At 40.5% G+C, this 26,308-nt stretch overlaps 2 protein-coding genes and 1 long non-coding RNA gene across 4 annotated transcripts in view; 1 reads left to right on the top strand and 2 right to left on the bottom strand.

The window, feature by feature from the left end:
• Positions 1–6,440, top strand: part of LOC124266216 (histone deacetylase complex subunit SAP30L-like) — a 77,226-nt gene extending 70,786 nt beyond the window's left edge. For both annotated transcript variants that reach the window (XM_046701028.1, XM_046701027.1), the window contains exons 2-5: positions 194–362; positions 2,027–2,149; positions 5,510–5,608; positions 6,178–6,440. In XM_046701028.1, the coding sequence (XP_046556984.1) occupies positions 194–362; positions 2,027–2,149; positions 5,510–5,608; positions 6,178–6,303 (517 nt within the window). In that variant the 3' untranslated portion in view covers positions 6,304–6,440. The remainder of the gene's footprint in view (positions 1–193; positions 363–2,026; positions 2,150–5,509; positions 5,609–6,177) is intronic.
• On the bottom strand, positions 5,156–15,251 carry LOC124266221. The gene is made up of 3 exons (XR_006895685.1): positions 15,242–15,251; positions 7,985–7,989; positions 5,156–5,455 (listed from the first exon to the last, which is right to left on the bottom strand). It is a non-coding gene; the product is annotated as an uncharacterized LOC124266221 (long non-coding RNA).
• Positions 15,252–19,437: 4,186 nt separating this feature from the next.
• Positions 19,438–26,296, bottom strand: LOC124266210 (eukaryotic translation initiation factor 3 subunit F-like). Its single transcript, XM_046701018.1, has 8 exons — positions 26,154–26,296; positions 24,432–24,502; positions 24,030–24,109; positions 23,400–23,537; positions 22,908–22,999; positions 21,585–21,721; positions 21,109–21,222; positions 19,438–19,867 (listed from the first exon to the last, which is right to left on the bottom strand). The coding sequence occupies exons 1-8, from the start codon at positions 26,260–26,262 to the stop codon at positions 19,784–19,786; spliced, it is 825 nt and encodes a 274-aa protein (XP_046556974.1). The 5' UTR covers positions 26,263–26,296; the 3' UTR covers positions 19,438–19,783.
• Between the last annotated feature and the right edge of the window lie 12 nt (positions 26,297–26,308).

Here is a 26,308-nt window from a genome sequence, read left to right as displayed (position 1 = left end):
TGTTTTATTCTCCTAGAGTCAAGAAGCAATTTCTTGATACTAATATCTCTAAGATGTATGAAACAAGAAATAATAGTTTGATTCTATGAGTACTGAGATGCTTCTTTCATGATACCAGAATCTTGAACATGCATGAAAAAATTGATAATTTTCTTCTATTGTGCCTGCTAATGGTGTAAATATTGCTTTTCAGTACAAATGGGTTCAGCACAGAGGAAGACAGCCGTGGGGGTCATGACCAGATCTGTTGTTTGATTGACAGCAATGAGCGATGTACACGGCAAGCAGGCAATGCCAGTTACAGCAAACGTATACAGAAGACAGTTCAGCAACGAAAACTGAAACTCACCAGGGATGACAGCGTAAGTGTGAGAAGTGAAGTAATGTTGTTTTACGCCATATCCTCTAAAAATGCCCTTGATTTGATTACCTTCAAAGTGTATCACCAAAAATGGAGGCCTGGTGACATGCTGACATTACTGCTGCTTTATACTGTTTATCCTGAACTGAAAACACTTGGCTGGCAAATCGGGGTAAAATTCATATTGTTCAAACCTTTTACTTTCCTTATTTTCATAAATTCTGAGTTTTGGAATATCTTTCGTTGAAATTTTCCTGTCACTTGCTGCCGACTTGTGCTCAAAATCACCCACTGAGCAGGTATAGATAAATCCCAGTGTTGCACAAAATTTCCTCATTCCAGAACGGTTAGAATAGGTTCACTGCTCTCTTTGCTTGTTGTACAAGGTAAAGGGAATCAATCAGGTGGTCATGTGACTTGACTTGTTCCTGAACCCTGACCACAGCGATAGTTGCTTATGTCATTATGGGATTTCTTGGCCTAGATTTTCGAAGCTCTCTTAGCGCTAAGATAGTCGAAAGTGCCATTCATTAACATTATCTTATGACTATCTTAGCACTAAGAGAGCTTCGAAAATCTAGGCCCTGGTCAGACAGACCACTATTATGTTATTGGAGTGCAGCAGTCAGTGACAAATGTACCCACACTGTGATTAAGTAACATGCATGTATGTTTTCTTGTGTTTGGTTCTACTTTCTTTACTTATTATTTATATTTGCTTATGGATTCTGTGTTAACAGCAAAGGATTTTTAGTATGTGCTAAAGTCTGTGGAATAATGTTGGGGTTTTTTTTGTTTTGTTTTTTTAAAGAACAGTTGGAAAAACCATTGCACCTGTACCTCAAAATGTGGTCACTTGCAGTCATGTAGAGTACCTAATGGTCATTTTGACATTACCAGTTGTGTTGGCTAAAATATTGATTATAAAACTCTTAAATAAATTCTGTATTCAGTTGTCATGTAATCAATATTCTTCTTGGCACTTTATATAACTTCTCAATTTATAGCACAATTGACTGGTTTTTTTTAAAACAGTGGGTGTCACTGATTGCCAAGTGATCAAAGGGAGACAACTCTCTCTGCAGACTCGTGTCCCTTTGCTGTCCAAATCCCCACACTTCTGTAGCAATTATCATTTTAATTATTGCCAGCTTCAATGCCGCACTCCTTTGTTTTTACCACATTGTATATCAGGTGGTGGAAACCAACAGTTAGATTTAACAATAAATTTATGGATAACAACTTCTATTTCTTGAGTGCAACATTGAAACTTCTGCGAACCAGTCGCTGTATAAAAATAAAAACTCACATATTTTATGCAGCAGGCCAAATGATGCACTTTTGAAAACCTTCAAAACTTTAGCCATTTTTAGTAAAAGGCAAACTTCTCCTTTATTGTATGTCACAATGTTTCTGAGCTATCCAGCCATTTCTACATTACCAATGATACAGTAATATACCAAACATGTGTTTTGTTTGATATTATGTGTTAGTTTTTAAGGTTTTAAATAGGCGTCACGCTGGTTATTACTCACCTGTAATCAATAGGTGTCAAATATGTGATGACTCACCTGTAATTAAGAGGTGTCACATTGTTTATAACTTGCCTGTTATCAGTAGGTGTCACACGTGTGATGACTCACTCATTTGGTTTGACCTTTCCAGGTGTCACACATCTACATCTGTGACTTTCACAAGAACATGATCCAGAGTGTCCGCAGCAAGCGGAAGAGGAAGGACAGCGAGGACGATCGAGGATCCCCTGATGGAGACGACGATGTGCCAGAGGTACTGGGAAATCTTGTCTTCCAGGGAGTTACCGCTTGTTCAGCTTGACCTGAGTTACTCTACATATGCATGACCCAGGAGGTCATGTGGCACAAACTGCTGGTCGAGTTAACTTCATTAAATAGGGGAGAAAAGAATGTTATTTATGTTGCGTTCGTGCGAAGCATGCATACATGGATTCTTTACACCCCGAATCGGAAACATTAAACCTTCTGTAGCTTCTTTTTTAAAGAAAGTTAGGACAGTGCTGATGATTTTTCGATTTAAACAGTGATCTTGTCTCGGTTGCTTGGACATGTTGACAATCAACTGACAAAGGTGCATCCCTTGACAATAATAGACCGTACCAGTTGTGACACGGTCACGTAATGCATTAGTATTCACTTGATCAGGTCAAGCTGAACAAGCTGTAGGATGTTGACGATCCAACTGGAATACTTGGACAGAATAGATTTACTGTGACATTCCAGGGTTGCATAGGTCCCCAGTAGCCCATGCTTGCCGTACTGTGGGGACTCGGGGCGGTATAAATCCCCAGTAGCCCATGCTTGCCGTACTGTGGGGACTCGGGGCGGTATAAATCCCCAGTAGCCCATGCTTGGTGTGGGGACTCGGGGAGGTATAAATCCCCAGTAGCCCATGCTTGCCGTACTGTGGGGACTCGGGGCAGTATAGGTCCCCAGTAGCCCATGCTTGCCGTACTGTGGGGACTCGGGGCGGTATAAATCCCCAGGTTGCCATGCTTGTCTTACTTAGGGGATTCAGGGTAGAATAGGTCCCCAGAACTCCATGTTACTGAGGGGATTCAGGGTAGAATAGGTCCCCAGAACTCCACGTTACTGTGGGGATTCAGGGTAGAATAGGTCCCCAGAACTCCATGTTACTGTGGGGATTCAGGGTAGAATAGGTCCCCAGAACTCCATGTTACTGTGGGGATTCAGGGTAGAATAGGTCCCCAGAACTCCATGTTACTGTGGGGATTCAGGGTAGAATAGGTTCCCAGAACTCCACGTTACTGTGGGGATTCAGGGTAGAATAGGTCCCCAGAACTCCATGTTACTGAGGGGATTCAGGGTAGAATAGGTCCCCAGAACTCCATGTTACTGAGGGGATTCAGGGTAGAATAGGTCCCCAGAACTCCATGTTACTGTGGGGATTCAGGGTAGAATAGGTTCCCAGAACTCCATGTTACTGAGGGGATTCAGGGTAGAATAGGTCCCCAGAACGCCACGTTACTGTGGGGATTCAGGGTAGAATAGGTCCCCAGAACTCCATGTTACTGAGGGGATTCAGGGTAGAATAGGTCCCCAGAACTCCATGTTACTGAGGGGATTCAGGGTAGAATAGGTCCCCAGAACTCCATGTTACTGTGGGGATTCAGGGTAGAATAGGTCCCCAGAACTCCATGTTACTGAGGGGATTCAGGGTAGAATAGGTCCCCAGAACTCCATGTTACTGAGGGGATTCAGGGTAGAATAGGTCCCCAGAACTCCATGTTACTGTGGGGATTCAGGGTAGAATAGGTTCCCAGAACTCCACGTTACTGTGGGGATTCAGGGCAGTATAGGTCCCCAGAACTCCATGTTACTGTGGGGATTCAGGGTAGAATAGGTCCCCAGAACTCCATGTTACTGTGGGGATTCAGGGCAGAATAGGTCCCCAGAACTCCATGTTACTGTGGGGATTCAGGGTAGAATAGGTCCCCAGAACTCCATGTTACTGTGGGGATTCAGGGTAGAATAGGTCCCCAGAACTCCATGTTACTGTGGGGATTCAGGGTAGAATAGGTCCCCAGAACTCCATGTTACTGTGGGGATTCAGGGCAGAATAGGTCCCCAGAACTCCATGTTACTGAGGGGATTCAGGGTAGAATAGGTCCCCAGAACTCCATGTTACTGTGGGGATTCAGGGCAGTATAGGTCCCCAGAACTCCATGTTACTGTGGGGATTCAGGGCAGTATAGGTCCCCAGAACTCCATGTTACTGTGGGGATTCAGGGCAGTATAGGTCCCCAGAACTCCATGTTACTGTGGGGATTCAGGGCAGTATAGGTCCCCAGAACTCCATGTTACTGTGGGGATTCAGGGTAGAATAGGTCCCCAGAACTCCCATGTTACTGAGGGGATTCAGGGTAGAATAGGTCCCCAGAACTCCACGTTACTGTGGGGATTCAGGGTAGAATAGGTCCCCAGAACTCCATGTTACTGTGGGGATTCAGGGTAGAATAGGTCCCCAGAACTCCATGTTACTGAGGGGATTCAGGGCAGTATAGGTCCCCAGAACTCCATGTTACTGAGGGGATTCAGGGCAGTATAGGTCCCCAGAACTCCATGTTACTGTGGGGATTCAGGGCAGTATAGGTCCCCAGAACTCCATGTTACTGAGGGATTCAGGGTAGAATAGGTCCCCAGAACTCCATGTTACTGTGGGGATTCAGGGTAGAATAGGTCCCCAGAACTCCATGTTACTGTGGGGATTCAGGGTAGAATAGGTCCCCAGAACTCCATGTTACTGTGGGGATTCAGGGTAGAATAGGTCCCCAGAACTCCATGTTACTGAGGGGATTCAGGGCAGTATAGGTCCCCAGAACTCCATGTTACTGTGGGGATTCAGGGCAGTATAGGTCCCCAGAACTCCATGTTACTGTGGGGATTCAGGGCAGTATAGGTCCCCAGAACTCCACGTTACTGAGGGGATTCAGGGTAGAATAGGTCCCCAGAACTCCATGTTACTGTGGGGATTCAGGGTAGAATAGGTCCCCAGAACTCCATGTTACTGTGGGGATTCAGGGCAGTATAGGTCCCCAGAACTCCATGTTACTGTGGGGATTCAGGGCAGTATAGGTCCCCAGAACTCCATGTTACTGAGGGGATTCAGGGCAGTATAGGTCCCCAGAACTCCACGTTACTGTGGGGATTCAGGGCAGTATAGGTCCCCAGAACTCCACGTTACTGTGGGGATTCAGGGTAGAATAGGTCCCCAGAACTCCATGTTACTGTGGGGATTCAGGGTAGAATAGGTCCCCAGAACTCCATGCTTAAAATCTATTAATCTTGAATAGAACAGATGTTGTCAATGCAACTTGAGCAAATAGACTGATTTTTTTTCCATTTTGATAAGGACAAGAACTAACATCATTTCAGATGTTCTTTCTTCATAAATATTTTTCACATATATACTAAACAACATTAGAAACCCACCACCCATATAATACAAAATATCCCCGTCAGACTGAAATGTACCCATGATATCTGAGCATTGTCGGTGCATTTCAGTGTGGTGCATTTCTGATGTTGTTAAGTATATCTGATAATATATTAACCTTTGGATGTTGTGTATATTTTTATTATTTTGTTTCAGATTGACTTTTTCCAAATGCCTGTAAATGCCCTACGACGATACAAACGCCATTTCAAAATCTCAACACGCCCTGGCCTCAACAAGGCACAACTGGCAGAAGTAAGCACATCTCTCACACCAATCATAACACACTAGTTTTTGAAGCTGTAATTTTGCAGAGTCATCAGAATGAGGATGAGATTGTCAGCAAAGCTATGATCAGTGCTAAGATTGAGATTTTCCAAAAATGGTATCCACAAATGGTATCACTCTTTGTGAAATGAGTGAATGCCCATTACACTGTCACATCAGCGAAGTCGGGTGGTCAGGCTCGCTGACTTGGTTGACACATGTCATTGGTTCCCAATTGCACAGATCGATGTTCATGATGTTGATCACTGGATTGTCTGGTCCAGACTCGATTATTTACAGACCACCGCCATATAGCTGGAATATTGCTGAGTGTGGCGTAAAACTAAACTTACTCACTCACATCAGCGAAGCAAAGACCATTCAGCATAGCACCAGTGTTTTCTCATGTTTGTAAAGGGGGATAACTCTAGAGCACACTGGTTGTGACTGACCACTTTGATAATTCAGCGACATGGTACCCCACTGTTTTCCTTTTATGACACTCACAATAATTTAGTGCCATGTACCACAATCATTTTTATTTTTAATTTTTTCAGGCTGTTGCTCGACATTTCCGCACCATCCCCGTTGTTGAGAAAGAGGCTCTGACCTACTTCATCTATATGGCAAAAAATTACAAGAGTCGGTTTGACCAGAAATACATCGACACAGTCCACAGCTAGTCCATGTCCTGTTTATTTCATGTATATTTTACAGATATTGTTTTGATGTTACATTTGAACTCCACTCTCATTTTGTATGTTATTGTGTGATACCAACTGGACCATAAAAATATGGGAAATAAATAAAGTGAATATGACATGTCTTCTTTACATATTTCAGAGGTACAGATAAGCTGCGTATCTGCGTAAATTCTGCAAATATTTATGTGAAAAGACAATTCCTTTAATGTCTGTTGCATACAAGTCAGTTTGGATTTTGTAAATACTCCTTGAATTTGATCTTACATGTATACACACAAAACTGTCAAATCTTATTTTGGGTGTTACTGAGGATAGATAAAGTAATTGAGGTAGATTGAGAGGTTCTATTTCAGCACATGAACTTGGCAACTTGCAGTCTTTTTTATGGTTTATTATATTTTTTACAATTAGTGGAATATGGCTAAATACATAAATGAGTTTGAGTGAGGTAGGTTACTCACGTAGGATACCCAATTGAGATGAACACAAGCGAGTACATAACTCAATGACTCAAAAGGTTATCTGCAGCTTTAGTGTCAGTTTAAGATTCAGGTGTGCAGGTCCCAAGTACCCAGGAGCCAGTTATTGATGGATCGTGTGACTTCATTGTTGGGAAGGTGTGCAGTCTAAGTAAACATAGTCTCAGTATTATTCGTTACACAGCTATACAGAGTCTCACAACCCTAGAAAAAAGGTTGCGTCATCTAACCTTTGACCGACCTATGACTGTCCAATCAAACGCGAGACGGCCTAATGGATTTAACCAATCAGACAACGACTACTTGTTAGTGTTCGGTGGGACTTACAAAATGGTTTTGTGATTTTCTCTTCCCTGGTCGCTGACACTGATCTATCAACAAACGAAAATCTTCATAAAAAAACCCAGATATATGACTTGCAGTATATACACTTAGGGCTTTCTAATGACATGGTTACGATTAGCTTATATTTCCGCAAGATGACATCCTGGAATATTGAAAAAATGTTCAGGGACTGTTTCTCCATGTGTAACTCTCGAAAGCGATCGTGCGGAAATAACATTCGTCATCGGTTGCATTCTTGAGGTAAAGGGTTAAACGGTATGTGTGAATGTTAAATTTGCGAATATGTAAGCTGTGTTCTGATTGGTCAGTCCAAAAGGTTAGCTGACGCAACCTTCTACTAGGGTTTGTAAGACTCAGTATAGCCCTGTAACGAATAATACTGAGCCTAAGTTTACTTAGACTTGAACCGCCTCCGTGGTGTAGTGCTTAGAGCGTCCCCCCGGAAAGCGTCATACCAAAACACGTTAAAATATGGTACTTGTTGGTCCCTGCCTGGCGCTCGGCATTAATGGGAACATCAAGGACTGGTCAGCTCGGAGTCAGTATAATGTGTCTGAGTGGGGTATTCATGCTTCACTGCGGCATGGTATCTCAGTGGGCTAGCACTATAAAAAAAAACAGCTTCAGTCTGGGCTAGTACAAGCAGCCGCAAATACACATACACACGCATGCACGTCGTCATATGAGCGAAATATTCTCAAGCACGACGTTAAACCCAATTTCACCTCACCTCACCTCCTGTTATGTGATGGTGGTCTGTAAATAAGGCTTCAACCAGTCATTCCAGTGATCATTAGCATTGATCTACCTGGGATACCGAGACATGTATGTATGACTACACCTCTTGGAGCAAGCATTCTTTCTGAAGTCCAATTATAACTCTGCGCTTCACAGGGTGTTTCGTCTGTGATAGTTTTAGAAAATATAATAAGCAATGTAAGGTAACAGGCAGACAAAATGTGTAACAAAATGAGACAAGGTGGTGTCGATTTTGTGATTGAAAATACCACTTCATATTTGTTCATTTGTCTGATCAATATTTATTGATACAACATTACAAATTGATTGAAATAAAACATACCTTTAAACAGGAAATAGAAAGACAGGTCCTAAATGAGGTGGTGCACCAGTTGATAAACAATGTCAATACAGGGTGTCACCACTATTTGCTTTGATACAGACCAGGCTCAGAGAGATGGGGGAAGCTGTGGTGCCTTGAACACAGGATGATGGAGAACAGCCCATGGATGTTGATCCAGATATCAAGCAGGTGTTGTTCCAACTGAGCTAGTGTTACCTGTCGAATCTTATCCAGTCATAGGCAGGCGTCCATCATCTAGTCCCAGACGTGTTCTGTTCATGAGGCGTCTGGAGAAATGGCGGGATGTGGCAATACAGCAATGTTATGTTTTCTCAAAATGTATGTCACAACACCTGGAAATTGTGTTCTATCCGATGACATTCCACTCCCCCACTGACAAAGTTGAGTTAAGCAAGCGTCCCTCGATCTTCTGCATGGGTGCCTGTGTACCCTTGCAGACCATCAAAGTTATCCAGATGAAACTTGGACAGTGTAATGTCGCAGTCTTTTCATTTCAACTGCAGATGATGTCTTCACAAACTGGTATCGCAGAACATGGGGTCAGAGGCACTCCCTCCATCGGGTTGTGCACGTTTCTGGCGGTAATTGGTATCAATCCAAAATTGTCTGTTTATGTTGGAATAGATTATTGTAGATGCACCAACCCAATATGGTTGTCTTGTTGGCGTGATGTCTCTCATGGATGACCGGACCCTGGCAAATCGTGAGCTGCGCTCTGTAGATAGTGTCTCGAAAGAGACGATACTACGTTTCGATTAACATGAATATGTCTGACATTTAGTTTGTGCCATTCCTGTTGACAGCGTATCCATAGCGCGCAGAAGTTGATTTTCAGCAACCCGGGAACACTAGTAACCCAGCGGGCACACAACGTTGAATCAACGTTGAATCAACGTTGAATTTTGGTTGTTTGGTTGATCAACCTTTCATAAACGTTGATTCAACGTTTATCATGCGACCAAAGAAAGTTAGTCGAGATTCGTTTAGTTGTCAACGTTGTTTCAACGTAAGGAACCAACAAAAATGTCAACTAATTGTTTCCTTGGCAAATTTGATACATAATTCATATTGGAAATAGGTATCCAACTTAGCAACTATCATTTCGGAACATTATTTTCATAAAAGATCAAGATCGAGCTAGTGACAGATATAATCTTATATATTATTTGATCGGCATCGATCAACGGACGGAAATATTACGAAAATCGCAGTTTTAGGTATAAAGTCATCAGTTATCCAAATTGCATTACATTTGATATTTTCCCACAAAACTGTGAAAATTGTATAATTCCCGACTTTTTCTTTCAAACACAAGCCAGATGTTGACCTTCGATCGCCTCGTTTGGCCATATCCGGACATGCGCACAATTATCGCGCGCGCAAAGGCAGCTGATCGTTGTCATTTCACTTTGGCGAAGTTCAACGCAATATCGTTCTATTTTCACCATCTTCACGGCATGCTGGTGTTTATTTGGTAAGTATGTCCTTAATGTATGATGAAAAACGTAGGAATGCCGTTTAAATCTAGCAGTAGCAAGAAACCCGAATTAGGGCTCATGTTTTATCTCACAAGGTTACCGGTATGTCACAGTACATGTTTCTCAAAATTTAGTGGAAGCCCGTGATTTCCATGAACTTGTTTTGTTATTTTTCAATATATTTGCATGCACATATTTGGCATTTTATTATATAATCGAATAAGATTTCCTTTCGTACCCATCACCTGATTTGAATTTTGCAAATATACATTTTCAAATAATCAATGAATTACATCAATATAAGGAACCGTTCATAATTAAATATATGGCTGCGGGTGGGGGTGTTGATTGTAAGGGTTGAGGGTGGGGTGGGTGTCACCCATTTTGTTCAGGGAGCTAAGGGTCAGCATTTTGTACAAACGCACTATGTTTAGAAATTATGGGAAGGGGAGAGGGCGTCATAGATAATGTACATGACATGCAGGGTGGGCCGTCTCTTATTCTGTACATACTCATACACTTTTGGGTGGGGGTGGGGTGTAATTCACATTGTGCATAAAAATCAACATCACCCCAAAGCCATACATTATGAACGATCCCTAAGGGCAGCTATACAAAATCGGATAGGATTAATCAACATTTTATATTGCATCCCATTATTATGAACATTTGTTCGGATGCATTGAGCACGCCCTGAACCCTGTCAACATATGTATATTGTTGGGGGGAGGGGGTGGTGGAGAATGGCGTAAGGAAATGCAACGAAAATTTTCACTTTAAAATGTCTTGTGAAAGTCTTTGTTAAGGATGAAATTGTATATAATTTATTTGAACTTTTATTTATTTACAAAAAGTGTAACTTCACTAATGATTCTTTGATGGGACAATTAACAAAACTGCACCCACAGACTTTCATTCTTACACTTGTTTGGAAGGGATATGATAATTCATGTCTCTTAAAGGTTAAAATCTTACATACAAAAGAAGTAATTTTAATGTAAGGAACATTTAATTATGAAATAAGATTATTTTAATGGAATTTGCAGAAATCTCATCTTCGAAGACTGGGTGGCAGCAATTTTGTGGATCACATAAAAGGAGCAAGGCTAAGGTAACACGTTTTTAACATTTCACTTGTTTCCAGTATATCCACCACAAAGTTTAAGAGAAAGATGATAATGCTCTTTCATTACCACCTGTTTTGAATATTTGTGATAATGTTTGGTCTTTTTTTGGTGATAATAGTTGGTCTTTATTTTCATTTATATATTAAGGTTGATCATTTAAGAGAAAAATTGACAATGATTTCTCCCGGAGATGTTTAGTTTAATGAGCACTCCCTTGCTTGGCGCCATATTGTTTTTCGCCGTAAACAGCTGGATGCAAGATAGCACGCGAGAGGACAGAAGTCATACATTTATAGATATATAGAGATGTTTATTGCTGGGAAACACACTCTTCAGGTATTTGGTCAGCTGTAGAATTTGAATATGATGTTTTTTTATTATTGTCAAAGGGTAGGTTTTTCATTATTTGCAATCTAATATGTGTGCAATGAAACATACTGAGATTTGGAAGAGTCCATTATTTAAAGTACAGGTGTTGTTAGATATCAGCATTTTATGTACATGTTCCCTTGTTAAGATCATCTATCGAGTATATTAGAGAGAAGGTGTATATTTGTAGTGTTTTAAATCAGAGTTATTTTCAGTGTATGACCTACATTTCAATATGTTTTGGCCACCTGTCACCCCTTTGGTCAAATAGAGTAGGACTTCCATTTCTTGAATTGAGAGTCAGAGATGCACTGTTTCAAGAATTTGCGTGTGCCAGCGATGTTTGTTTACGAGTACATTTACGTCTTTTTGAGTGTAGATTGGAGCTGTAAGAGATGTTATTCAATGTCTTATTATTCATGGTATGATAGATTATTTCTGGCAATGTAGAGTTTAATCTCATTATTTCATTGTTCATGATTCAGAGAATCATAGTTATGACGTCGCAGATAATACGCACACATAATTCATTATATGAGAGATTTTCTAAGCGTTCCTATAAGAGATTAAGTGTAAACATTTATGAATTATAAAAAAGTTATTTATTTGAGTTTTATGGGTGTACAAATGACAAAGAGAGAGAGAGAGAGTAGATAATAGAGAATATATTGTATACTTATGAGAGCTCATTATTGTTTTCAGAACTCCATGATCCATACTTCCTTGTGTTTGGGAACAAATGGTGTTGGGAGACCTCCCACAATAGACTTGTTCTTTGACCTGTGAACCACCACCCATTTTGTTTTCTTATCATTTAATGTAAAATGGCTTTTGTTACAATTTATGACTCCTGGTAGCAAAATTGCTACATCAGTTCAACTCCTATTAATTTGAAATAATCATTTCCGAGAATCTCTAAAGAAAACTAAATCTGACAGAATAACAACAATCTTCCATTGTTTTGCAGGACAATGTCAAACAATTTGATGTCAAGAATGAATGTTGATGGGCAAAACGGCAATTTTTCTTTTAAGAATACAAGGTTGTATTCAATCATCTCTGGTAAGTTAATTACCAAGTGCAGCATTTTCATCATGACCATAGCAAATAATATATGACAGTAAAGCATCGTCTAATTCATCCTACCGGTAATTCATAGTCTAATTATATAATCAACTTGCAATTGAGGATTTTCTTTGAAAATGTTTAAGAAAACTTCCATTCCTTCGGTTGAAAATATAAATTGTTTACACTTTTCGTCATATTTTGTATTGATGCTGTTCATATGTTCACATGCCAAGTTACAGCAGTGAAATGAACCTTTCAAGTGATTGATTAAACAAATACTTGAATCATATAAGACAATATATCTTCCATATGACTTATTCATGTATTTAAATATAAAATTTCAGAATGTGTCCTATCTCAAGGGAATGAGATGGGAATGCATCCGAAGCAAATTTCAAGAAAGAGTTAGGAACGTTTCTGAAGTATCCACCTGACCGCCAGGCAGGGAGTGGCAGAAAGAAGAGGAGCTGATAATTGTTTTTGGAGTTGTAATTGTGTTGAAAAATCTGAACTGTGGTATTGAAATTGGTGGTGTAAATGTCACTTTGATGCTATATGCAGATGATATTGTGTTATTAGCACAACAGAGATCACCTACAGACTATGTCATGTGTGATGTTTTACATTATGCATTAAACCACGTTTTCTGTGTGCGTGTGTGTTCATAAAGATTTCATGAAAAGTGACTTGTTTTATGTGCTGTCTTCAGGTATAGTTCCTGGTCATCTTGGATCCCTTTCATGGTGAAAGTAATTGCATTGTGTTTATTCAGGGTCTGTCTTAGAGCTGAAATTCAGACAAAATGTCTTCTCGGACAATTTTCACCTTTTCAAGGTAACAATACAACAGTAAATAGTTAATCCTAATTTGGAATACTCTTTCTTCTAACTGGAATTATACGTCCAACTGACATAAAACTTAAATGAACATTATATTGAATGTGGAATTTTAACCAAGTATTTTATCAGGTAAATATTTTTACTGCAATTTTCTGTTTGAATACTGTTTATTGCAGGTAGCTTTTTGGGTATTTTAGCTGGATGCAGGAGTTTGGTGCTACTTTATTGTAGTTTAAAGATGAAGTGCGAGTCTATTTACAGGAAAGCGTAATACCTCCCAGACACAACCACGGAACAACCCATTTTCAACGTTAATAATATGTCAGACTTCAACATTGATTCCACGTCGGATATCTACGTCAAAAAAACTTTCATATACAACCTATTTTCAATCTATTTTCAACGTTGAGGATCAACCTATTCTCAACGTTGATAATCGGTCAAAGTTCAACGTTGATTCCACGTCAGATATCTACGTCAAAAAAACTTTCATATACAACCTATTTTCAATCTATTTTCAACGTTGAGGATCAACCTTTTTTCAACGTTGATAATCGGTCAAACTTCAACGTTGATTCCACGTCGGATATCTACGTCAAAAAAACTTTCATATACAACCTATTTTCAATCTATTTTCAACGTTGAGGATCAACCTATTCTCAACGTTGAAACAACGTTGATGTGCCTGCTGGGAAGTTATCTTGTACCGAAGGTAAGTTTCCGAACCTTGACAAGTACACGTATTTAAGCTTCTGGACTAATTACGGGATTCATTATTTTTAGAGCGAAATGTTTCGATGCAAACACGGATAGAGACTCCCTTCATTCAATGATGCTTAATCAACTCGTTTCAAATTACAACATAAAGGTAAACTATCACCTCAACATCAGTACATACGTGGTTGATAGCGCCAAGTCAATCGGGCGATGGTAATGTTTCGATAGTGTTCTACGAATGGTTGTTGGCGCCTCGGGAACAGTGAGGTCTATCGGAGTCATCCATAAATCGGATGACCGGCAAGGGGATGGCATTCAAAATGTGGCACGACGGCGGTATTCTCTACTTCCTGTTAATTATATTAACCACCGAGTGTCCTAGGTTCTGTAAATATTTTTAAACTGCAGTCATACGAAACGCAACCCCACACCATCCCCGAGCCACGACGAAAGGTGAACGGCATGCTGACGCATGCGTTGTTCAACGTCGACAGTTTGGTAGAGACAGCATTATGGCAAAGGGAGTCATCACATCTCATGGTGGGACACAACTTGTCATCGTCAATGGCGGTTTGACAGGTCTGCGATACAGGGACGAGACCATTGGGCCTCGTGTGCAGCCGTTCATTTAAGGACAGAGACGTAACTTCAGGCTTCAGCAAGATAATACTGGTCCACATGTCGCTCATGTTGTGACAGATTTCCTGAGACAGCAGAACATTCCGGTACTCCCCTGGCCATCTGTTTCTCTGACCTGTCCCCTATCGAGCACTCTTGGGATGAAATGGAGCGATGTTTACGTCAAACCCAGAATCAGCCGTTGACATTTGTTGAATTAGGGTCTCTGTTGGTTCAGACATTGGAACAATATTCCCTGAGCTTTCTTCAATCCCTGCATGGTGTCTATTCGGCGTCATTGTCAAATCTGCATCAACGCCAATAGTGGACACACGACACTGAATTTGTTAATTGACTTTGACACATCTCTTCAAGAGCTTGTCATGATGACTAGTGTCAAATCATACAGATTTTGATATTATCAACAGTTAAACAGTGATTAAGGAAAGCACCACAAATCATGTTATTATCTTTTTGCATTACAAATGGCATAACATCAAATAGTGCAGTTACTTTATTCCAGTGGAATATATAAAAGAACGTCAAAATTTATTCGTTTATTGTATTTCTTTTAAAAAGGCAATAATTAAATAAAAACAATTCTATTAAAAGATCCTTCACAAAAGATGATTTGAAATATTTATCCCTTGTGATACAAACAAAATCAACAGTCAGACAGTACATGCTTGATCGTGATTCTTTCATCACAACGGATACAAAACGATGGATCTTCACCATTCAATAAATATTCATGTCATCGAGGGGCCAATAGGACATTGTCGCATGATGACGTCCTCAAATCTGGACTGAAAACCCAAGTAGGTGTAACCGATAGTTGCTTTAATTTCATGCTTAATACTCATTATTTTGCACTCTAAGTCTAAGTTCTGAACAGTTCTGAACACTAAGAGAACACAGATTTAAGAACGCAGTCGGAGTGTTCTGATTTAGACACTATGTGTTCTGTCGCCAGAACAGTAGTGTTCCACTTACAGAACGCTCGTGTTCTAGATTTCAGAACACTCTTTGTGTGTTCTGTATGTGTTCAATTCAGAATACCCACGGACACCTCAAACTTCCACCAGCCTAACATGAACGAATAAAAAACAACAACAATATGAAATGATTCAAAACTTAATTAACACCTATATTGAATACGAAAACGTGTTATTGTAATTATCGTTTTGTTTGACCGCGGGCGGCTAAATGGAGCGTAGGAGAAGCTAACTTTAAACACTGAAAAAAGAGCTCCTATATCTCAGGGTCGGGCAAGGATAAGTTACCTTCCCCCATTTCTCTCACTTCAACGGATACTTAGGTCATTTAAAACTTAAGCAAATAAAATTATTAAATATATATATATGTGTGTAAATGTGTTTTTGGTAATGAACTCTAGAATATAACGTTAGTAAATTTCCAATAATCACGGGGAAATCTCGTTTGACCTGTGGCGCCAAACGACTCATGGTAGCGTTGGGGAAGAGACAACTGCGCATGCTTATCATGACTTCACTTGTTAGAACATCAGCGGTTCTAAAAAGAACACACGCCGTCCGAATAGATATCAAAACAAACATTATAGAACAGATACCGTCCTAATGTGTTCATTTTATCAAATGTAAAGGAACACTATGCCTTCTGATAGTCTACTTTAGAGGTTGCTTATTCAGTTATTTACCAGATTTTACCCAGTTATTTAGAACATTTTGTGGAATCATTTTCCTCTTGCAAAATACATGTATTTTTATTCTCCCATGGGAAGAAAGGGTTAAAGTTAGAATTATTAACAATTTCTTTAAAACCTTTTTTTAATGTCCACTTGCGTAATGTTCAACATTGTCTGAAAATATATTAACAGGTTCATGATTATGTTAAAAGTATTTTATTAATTTGATTTAAGAAATCACAGTCTTCGGATAACGCATTGAAATTAGAACACCTACCTCACAGACTTTGAACACATGTGTTCTAAAACAGAACACGCCTGTTCTAAATATGGCCTATTTGTTCCAATTCAGAACATGCACGGACGGGTCCACTGTTCTGCTTGAACACTTGTGGTTTAGAGCGTAGGGAAGCCCAATGGTTGAAGCCACCGTTCGTCACGCTGAAGGCCCGAGTTCGATTCCCCACATGGGTACAATTTGTAAAACCCATTTCTGGCGTCCCCCGCCGTGATATAGCTGGAATATTGCTAAGGTTGGCCATACTCACTCACTCGTGATTTTGGAGGTGTTGCACGATCAGGCATGATTGTGTTCGGGCAATGCGCCTGTTTAAATTTATTGGTGGTGTTGCGTTTGGGCGATGGAACATATAAAGGGACATATGTGTTAAGTGGGTGAGTGAGGTCTATTCGAACGACGTTCCCAAAGACCAGCAGCCTCCTTCTGATGGCACCGGTGGAGAGTCCAAGTCTCTATTGTCGTCTTAGTTCTTCGGCACGGGACGTTGGATTGCGTCTTTATCTCATCACGGTCATTGGTCTTCCTTGTTCTTCCATGTGAAAAAACGTCTTTTAAATCCGAAAACTGCAGTGCACGTTTTGCAATAGCCAATGTGCTTGGCCTCTTGGAAGACATGAACGTGTGACCCTTAGCATTTGCGGTGTCGCGTTGAGCACGGGTTGCACATGTGCATTCTGGTATGCTGGGGTATGATCGACTGTTCGAAAGAAATTATTAGAAAGTTACCCTTGGATTCAGGTGGCGTTAAATGAATGTTCATGTGTGTAGATGGACGGTCATTTCTACCTGGAGGTCTATGTTAAGGTTTTGGAGTTGCTTAACGCTAAGATCGCAGTGTACAACGGCACCCTGGTGGTTCTGTAATGAAACACTAACGTATGTGTAAAATGTATGTTTTTAAAATATACTGAAAGGCAAAAGAAACGTCGTAATATTGGAAATGACATTTAAGTGTCAGTGGAGTATTTGAACCTTTTTTAAAAAAGAATATACGCCACTGAAATGCAGTACCAACTTTCTCCAGAGAAGATACCCCCCCCCCCTCCATTGTCTCCCACGCCAGTTTTGCCGCTGTTGTGCCCACAAGAGGGTGACGTTGGGTGAATATGGGTCCCCTGGCAGGACGTCGACGAAACAGGTTCCTGGCTTGGAGATGTCGCCGAATGGTTCAGTCAATGACTGGTCGCTTGTGGTTTCCTATGGTCTCCCGAGCTGTTTCTGTGGCCCTTGCGAATCGGTCTTGCAGGTGTTGATGGACGATATGACGGTCCTGGCGACGTGTTGTTACACGGGGTTGACCACTACGTGGACGGTCATCAGTGCTGTTGGGATCGCTGTATTGCTGTCTAAGACGTTCTATCTTTCGTACACTGCAATTGAAGTCATTAGCAATGACTTGAGCACGTTGACCAGTGTGTAGACGTCCAATGGCTTGTAGTCGTTGATCTCTTGTTAACCTAGCCATAGCTGCTGTGTTAAAAAAACAAATGAATGACTGACATTCAAGCCGACAATTTATTCCTGAATGCATGCAGGATGCACGTGCATCTCTATTTCAATGTTGGGTTTGTGTTGACTCTTCCCTTTCCACAAACAAAAACATTTCTAACCTCAATCTCAAGCAATACTTTATTGGGCAAAACAGGCTATACGACCACGATTCATGTTTTCCTCAAACTTGACTTCCGGTGTATATTTAAAGAAATAGGTTCAAATACTTCATTGATACTTAAATGTCATTTCCAATATTACGACGTTTCTTTGCCTTTCAGTATATATGTAAAACAAAACGCTCACGGATTTGTCATTAGGAACCCTTCCAGTTTCCTTGATGTTCATGGCAATAGCGCTTTCATCCTTTGTCCGTCCGTCCGTGCGTGCAAATGGTGTAGCGCCATGGATGGTGGCGGAATTGGGTTTAACATCGTGCTTGAGAATATTTCGCTCATATGACGACGTGCATGCGTGTGTATGTGTATGTGCGGCTGCTTGTACTAGCCCAGACTTAAGCTGGTTTTATAGTGCTAGTCCACTGAGATACCATGCCGCAGTGAACCATGAATACCCCACTCAGACACATTATACTGACTCCGAGCCGACCAGTCCTTGTTGTACCCATTAATGCCGAGCGCCAGGGAGGGACCAACAAGTACTATATTTTAACGTCTTTTGGTATGACGCGGTCGGGGATCGAACCCACGAACTTCCACTCTCCGGGCGGATGCTCCAACCACTACTCCACGGAGGCGGTCTGTAGCGCCATGGGTTATTGCTCAAAATGTCAGTTATTTTATTCATTGCCTGGTCCAGACTCAATGTTTAATAGATGCCGTGATTTAGCCGGAACATTGTGAGTAGTTTGTTATACAGATATGAGGCCCACTGGAACATGGGGAACAATTCTGTACTGTGCCTCTTTCTTGTGTTCTTGGACCTGTGGGTTAGAACTGATCCTCAGTAACCCATGCTTGTGGTAAGAGGTGACTAACAGGATAGGGTGGTCAGGCTCGCTGACTTGGTTGACACAAGACATCGTCTCCCCAATTGTGTACATCTGTGCTCATGCTGTTGACCTCTGGATTGTCTGGTCCAAACTTGATTAATTTTCAGACCGCCATCATATAGCTGGACTATGCTGAGTGCGGTGTTAAACAACACACCAATAACTTCTGTAGGTACACCATAAACTGATGTCATAGTTTACACCTGGGATACACAACATTCCCCATATTGTTTAGTTATTTCCCATATTTTATTCATAATGGTTTATTTACAACAGCTTTTTCACCAAATAAAGACTATTGATGATTAGCATTTTCTAACGATTCAGTTGAGTGTTCAATGTCTTCTGACACGATTCTGTAAAATGTTCATGTCATACTGATGTCAGCCTTCAAATTTCCTGACCAGATTCATGACGCTGTGTCTTATTGGTAATGCCCGGGTCAAACTGAGCAGAGGGCGACCTGTTTGTCAATGCTGATCACTTAAGTTTGATTCTTTGACTGGTACAACATGTAAAGCCTACACTTGATAAGTCAGTCAGATATCCTTTCATATCCTAGTAGTTAGAGCAGCAGCATATGACTCCCTCTGAAGTAAATCTGGGCCCTGTCTACAATGCAAGTGTAGCTCTATGGTGATGGTAACAGCAACCACCTTGTAGAACAGGGCCCAGGTCGAAACCCCTATTTTAGGCAACCACCATGAAATATTGCTGCAATACAGCATAAAAATCCCACACTCCTCAGAGGCAAAGTTCCTGTTATTTCCCAACTCAACCGTGTCTCCTGACAATGATTTATTGAGGACTATGATACAAAGGTGGGCATACATAAATAGGGCTGTAGTTATGAGGAGAGCTGACTGAGCTTCTCGTTGAGAGCCAGCTGTGTCCGGGTGAGATTCGTCAGGTACACCACCATCAGCAAGTCCTGCAACACACAAGGTGGCTGGTGTCAACACAAAAGCGAATAACATTGATTAATAAGGTGCCTTTTCGCTTAGTTTTGAAAATGAATAATGGTCAGAGCAAAAAGTCTGCATGAGAAAGCACATTGGTTTAGGGACCGTCCATAATTTATGGCTAAGGGGGGTGATGATGATTTTAAGGGTGGTCACCCATTTTGTTCTGGGGAGGTAGGGGGGTCATCAATTTTGTAGACGTTTCTAGGGGGTGTCAGCAACTTTGTACATAAAAATATTTTAAAATTATGCTTAAAAAATATTGGAAGGGGGTGGGGGTAATTGATTTTGTACATGACATGCAGGGGGTCTGTGTGTGCTTTGTACTGTTGTAATGTTTAGGGGGTATTCACATACATGCTTCTCCATAAATATCATCACCACCTGGCCATAAATTATGATGAACGGTCCCTTAATTGTGTGAAGAAACCCTGTGGTGAAACTCACATCATGGTGCTGTCAACCCCAGAAATAGGGTGCACCTGCATTAAAACCCACAATAAGATACTGTTCATAATTTATGGCTTTTTTCTTCCTTTCTTTTTTTTTTTTGGAAGTGATGAAAAAAAAGAAATGAAGCATTTTATGGAGAAGCATGTACAATGTGACTGACCCCCCACCCCTTTAATTTATGTACAAAGTGTGACCACCCTATGCATGTCATGTACAAAATTGATCCCCCCAAGCACCCACGCGTACAAAATTGATGACCCCCTACTTCCCCAGAACAAAATGGGTAGAAACCCCCCACCCCTTAAAATCATCAATTTCTCTTTTTCCCCAACCCCACCCACCCACACAAAACCCCCAACAAAACTATGAACGGTCCCTAATGGGTTTCTGGCATGCCCAAGGGAGGCAACTCTGCCCAGCAAATACTGGCACCATAGACTACTGAGCCACCCTTGCCACTGTTTGGCCTTATGAATCTATGACAGCAGGATGTAAAGCAGGACAATCCAGTGATTGACAAACCATTAATTAAAGTATGATGTCTGATGCTGTTGATGGTGCACTGGATTGTACTGGTCCAGACTTGATTATTGGTCTCCAGAAACCCATGCTTGTTGTAAGAGGCAAACTGTTGTTAAAGTAGCTGGAACATTGCTGGAGTGTGGTCGACTTGATACAACAAACCATCAACTGGATGTGAGTGTGGCGTTATACAACAAACCAACAACTGATGTTAGCCTGCAAGAAGCACACAAACCTTCATGTTGGAATTCAGCATAGACTCAAAGTCCTCTGTGTCTGTGTGGGGTATACTGGTGACGATGTTCATTAGCATCCTCCCTGTCTTGCTGTCAGCAGGTAACTTGCCACTCTGCAATATACAACATATTCTTTACTCCCCGAAAACATGTTCTTCACACTCTGGTGGGGATAGCATAATGGTTAAAGTATTGGCTTGCCATGCCGAAGACCCAGGATTGATTCCCTACCTGGGTACAATGTGTGAAGCCCATTTCAGGTGTCCCTGCCATGATATTGCTGGAATATTGCTGGAATATTGTTAACAGCGGCTTAAAACCATACTCAGTCTTCACACTCTGGCAACACATTCTACACACAATCATAACTGGACCAATAAAAACGATGAATCATTATTGTGTCTGACCTCCAACACTTCAACCATTAGCCCACTGTGCAATCATCAAATTTTGTGGCCATGCTTGCAATACATACCAGGACATCATCGACGTAGGACAAGACGAGGACAATGATTTCCTTCAGCTTCTTTGTGGAGCTCTCAACAAGAGCCAGGTCAGAAGACATGGACACACTCCTCTTGTTGACAGTCTTCCCCTGCTGCAGCACATTCACTGGAAGTGAAACAAGAGGCTGTAAAATGTTCTCTCACAATTCTTCAGAGTTTATAATAGTCTCAGAGTTTATAGCTAGGATTACTTCAAAAACGGACCCGATGAATGTTCTCTCACAATCTAGACTTTATAAGGATTACTAATAAACAAGAGGCTAAAATGTACTCTCACATTCTGAGTTTATATAGTCCGTTTGATCATGAATCAGTCTAAAACATAAACATACCATACTCTGGCTGAGGTTAATCAGAATTTTTGTCCTCTGTGAAAAATAAAAATAAAAGTTGTTTAACAATCTATCATTAAAATATTGACACAGTTCACTATTTTATTTACGATACGGGAGGAGTGCTGAGAAAGGACAGCCAGGTGTTCGAGAATGGATGGAGGCGGCACAGCACAGGTTAATGAATAAATAACTTTGTCTGTGAGCGTGCTTCTCGAACACCTGGCTGTCCCTTTCTCTGCACTCCTCCCTCGTAACAAATAGTGAACTGTGTCAATATTTTAATGATAGTTTGTTAAACAACTTTATTATTTTTAGGACAAAAATTCTGCAAATACCTCACAGAGGGGGTATGATGTTTTGATTATGATCAGCGGTTCATTGAGTATGTTGTGTTTATTAGTTTTCGAGTTAGATTGCAATTCATCGGTCCGCTTTTGAGCCAAACGGACTGTAACTAGGATTACTTCAATGAAACAAATATGTTTACTGTTTTCTATTATTTTTTCAGTTCAAATTCATAACAGAATTATAGGCTTGAAAAAGTCCTGAGATACTACTAAGACTGGATGTATATTTGTCAGATTTTGTCCTCAGCACAGTAGACACAGTTGTGTTTCTTGCCCCCTGCAGCTGATCAAACCTGGGATGAGCAAACAGGTGGTTGAGGAAATGCAGCAATCAATATCATCTCATAAGATGCAGCACAACCACACAGGTCACGCTGAAGGCACCCCGACCCTTGTACCACGCTGCAGCTTAACTTGGATACTCCATTAAAAAGTATACTTACTCCGAGATGAACAGTCCTTGTTTCATCCCCTTAATGACAACCACAAGGCAGGGTAATAACAAGCACCATCTCTTGAAGTCTATAACAACAGACCCTCCACTCCCCTGACAGATCCTCAAAACTCAAGATGGGGGTTATCCCATGTAAAGAAGCATGACAACACTAACCTCCAATCTGTTCTGGCTCGTATCTGACGATGTCGATAGTCACTGGTGTAAACATTGTTCCAACAGTTCTTCCTGGGACGCCCATTGGAGTGCTGAAAACATAAGTAACAGGTCGCTAAGTTAGTTGAGGACTCGTCAGACTGTTGTTTTCTGGCTGCATTCATAAACTGGTGAAAATAACACACTGCCAAATGCTTCATATGACATCAAGGTAAAGCCAATAGCAGAAATACATAAAAGTCATATTTTCATTAGCAATGTCCAGTTACATACATCCAGCTACTGATCAGTGGCAGATCCTGAGAGGGGTTGATGCACTAAAACATGGCTTGGTCTTAACTACTTGCAATCTAGCTGAATGTAGTATTCCTGTTGCGAGATCTGCTGTTCAAGGCTCTCAGTATTGGGTTGAATACTTGATACTAAGAACTATATCTTAGCTGTAAAGTATGTGCAAAACACCTGTGACTTGTGAACAACATTGACACTCACCTGACATATGCCTTCATCCCAAGTTTGCCGGTCTTGACTGTTGTGTCGACGGTGAGATGTACTGGGTTCTTGGCCTCTCTGGAGTAGTACTCATGGATCAACACTGAGTGGCTTGACACGTCCCCGCTGGTAGAGTACCTGCCACATCACAACACGATTACCAAACTGGCACAATGGCAAGTAACAAACTGGCACAACGGCAGGTAACAAACTGCTTTCCAGATTTCACTATGGATGTTAGTAACAGAATTTGTTTGTAAATGAATTCTGACTTGGGCTTAAATAACATTATTAGGGCTGACTTAAAAGATTGATAATCGGAAATATCATTGATGGGAAAAATATTAATGATTATCATACATGAACTATTGTGAAGATATAAAGTTTTAAGTTACTCAGGCAATACACTAAGTTAGGTGTTTATTCATGGGCTGCCTCTAAGTTATGCTCAGGATGGTGTTTTCTCAGTACTCCAAGCACAATATGTCACCACTCACTAGTTATGTGATATTTATTGCTTTTTTGGTGGACCTTTTTGAGGCATTTTTTGCCCAAAGTTACTTCTCCTTTGATGTATGTATAGCAAGCCCTACATACCATCATATCTCTATGAATGTTTATAATATTTACCAGCCCACGATAACTTCTGCTGCATTAACCTTGCGGTACAGCTCATACATGTTTCTGGCATACTCAATATCAATGGCCACCTGAAACAGGTAATGAAGAACAATTAATTAACAGTCATAACCACATTATCATAACCATGATTATACATTCATGAATCGTGTACATTTACATTGATTTAGATACCACTGACTTACACTGTGACATATCAACTCATTTCATCAAATACATCTGATTTATAGGGCAGAAAAATATTACATGAAGATAATTTTTTTGATTGGAACTGTTTCAAGGATTTATCTTGCCATTTCATCAGGCAAGTAAATAGGTTGTGAATAAACCTTTTAAAATCTACTTAGTAAAGTCATGCAACATGAAACTGAATTACAAATTTACAAAACACACCTCATCATCTGATTCATTGTGTGGCACAGCAAAACAGTTTGTCACTTCTACTGCACCTTTGTCATAACATCCTGAAACACAAGAGATGTCCATTACAAATAACACTGACTACTTTCAGCAAGTTGTTACCTACAATTTAATACAAGAGTGCGTTCCATTTTAAACCATTTTCATCAATATTCGAACAATGTCATTCAGGGGTCATGGGTGAGGGGAATCACCAGAAATGATCTTCATACATTCCATATGGGCAATCAAACCTATGCCTTCGGTGTGACAAGTGAATGCTGTAACCACTATGCTACACTACCTTTCAATACAAGACATGCATACAAAGCATCATAACCATATGAATCTTTTGTTTTCATTTAAGAGGCCTTATACAACAAGCATTGATGACTGGAGTCCGGTTTGTCACAGAAATATACCTGGGATACAATTCTGACATGGGGTCTGTGCCAACAACTACATCAAAGGCAAGAGCACTAGTATTATAAACAACAAAATTGTCAGAATCCATCCACAGACTTTAGACATGCTAAAGACCAGAGTATATTGTCACAAACTTTAGACATGCTAAAGAGTATATTCTCTCAAATCAAGCTCATTTGAGACTGAAGAATATACTGCAATAACAGATGGCCAATTTTCTGGAAAATCAGTTGGATGCAAAACATAATTTTGATGTTGTTGACAGATAATATAATGCTCAAATATGTATGGTTTGTAGCAAAAGATTGATCTTTCACACATATTGTATCATATCTGTTATACACATTGACTTAACACATATATAAATAATAATCTCACAAATAAAGCTGGCTGGTCGGTTTGTTGTTTAATACCACACTTTATTACTCGCCTGTGGAAGATACTGCAGTGTAATATTTTTACAGCAATATTACACTAGTGTAATACGGCTAGGCGTGTGACGTCATAATGGTTTACAGTTATGACGTCACAATGCTAATAACCTCAGTCACAATGGTATTAGACTTGTTTGACTCGTGGAAAGCTGAGAGTCATCACACTACGTAGGCAGTTTTTATCAATTTATGTTGGAGAGTAATAAACAGAAGACTAAACTCGCTTCTGTGAAATACCATTTTTATTAAACTCGTGAAAGATTTAGCATCAACTTGCTTTCGCTCGTTTGATACCAAATCTTTAACTTGTTTAATAAAAATGGTATTACACGGAAGGTCGTTTACTACGGTTTAGTATCCTCTATCAGCAACATGCCAGCTATATGGTTGCGATCAGTAAACAATCGAGTCTGGACCAGGCAATCTAGTGATTAACATCATGAGCATTGATCAACACAACTGGCAAACGATCACAAGTGTCAAACAAGTCAGCAAGCCTGACCATCCGTTCCCGTTAGTCGCCTTTTACAAGCATCGGTTACTGGAGACAACAAATTCTAACCAAATAAAGAACCATATGGTTAACCTAGGTAGACTGACATCAACAACGTACTGCACTTCAAATTGGACATCGGATACAAGATATCAAAAGTAATTAAGTGAACACCTTACTGAGTGGTAATACTCCGGTAGAACGAGACATATTTTTCCTGTCAAATGACTAGAAGTGGGCCCTATCTCAATTGTGGTTTGGAAGTTCCCCGTATTGCTAAACGAAAACACCATCATACGAAGACATTTTGTCACACATCGGAACATGTAAAGTTACTTTCATCACAACACTTCAAATCCGTACCAAGCAGGGTGCCAATAACTCGTTTGGAGTCTTCATTTCTTCGTTCGTACGAATCAACAATACTGAAAAGGACCACAGGATGAACCCGGCACACGAGGTGAGTCGCCATTTTGGAGGAAAAGAAATAGCTGTGGAGTTAATGGTAATAATTCACT

Source organism: Haliotis rubra, unplaced genomic scaffold (assembly GCF_003918875.1).
Source record: "Haliotis rubra isolate DU_JTF1 unplaced genomic scaffold, ASM391887v1 Scf124, whole genome shotgun sequence".
In the NCBI taxonomy this organism is placed as follows: domain Eukaryota; kingdom Metazoa; phylum Mollusca; class Gastropoda; order Lepetellida; family Haliotidae; genus Haliotis; species Haliotis rubra.
The sequence above is the reverse complement of the archived record's forward strand: the minus strand, read 5'-3'. Positions and strand labels throughout refer to the sequence as shown.

What these genes read in the sequence shown, in the direction of transcription:
- LOC124266210 (XM_046701018.1), bottom strand. Translation starts at nt 26,262, where the DNA reads ATGGCGACTCACCTCGTGTGCCGGGTTCATCCTGTGGTCCTTTTCAGT. An exon ending in GCAGAAGTTATCGTGGGCTG is followed by an intron (nt 23,538 to 24,029) that starts GTAAATATTATA and finishes GTGATGTGGCAG; the next exon opens with GTACTCTACCAGCGGGGACG. An exon ending in TGCTGAATTCCAACATGAAG is followed by an intron (nt 19,868 to 21,108) that starts GTTTGTGTGCTT and finishes TGTGTGTTGCAG; the next exon opens with GACTTGCTGATGGTGGTGTA.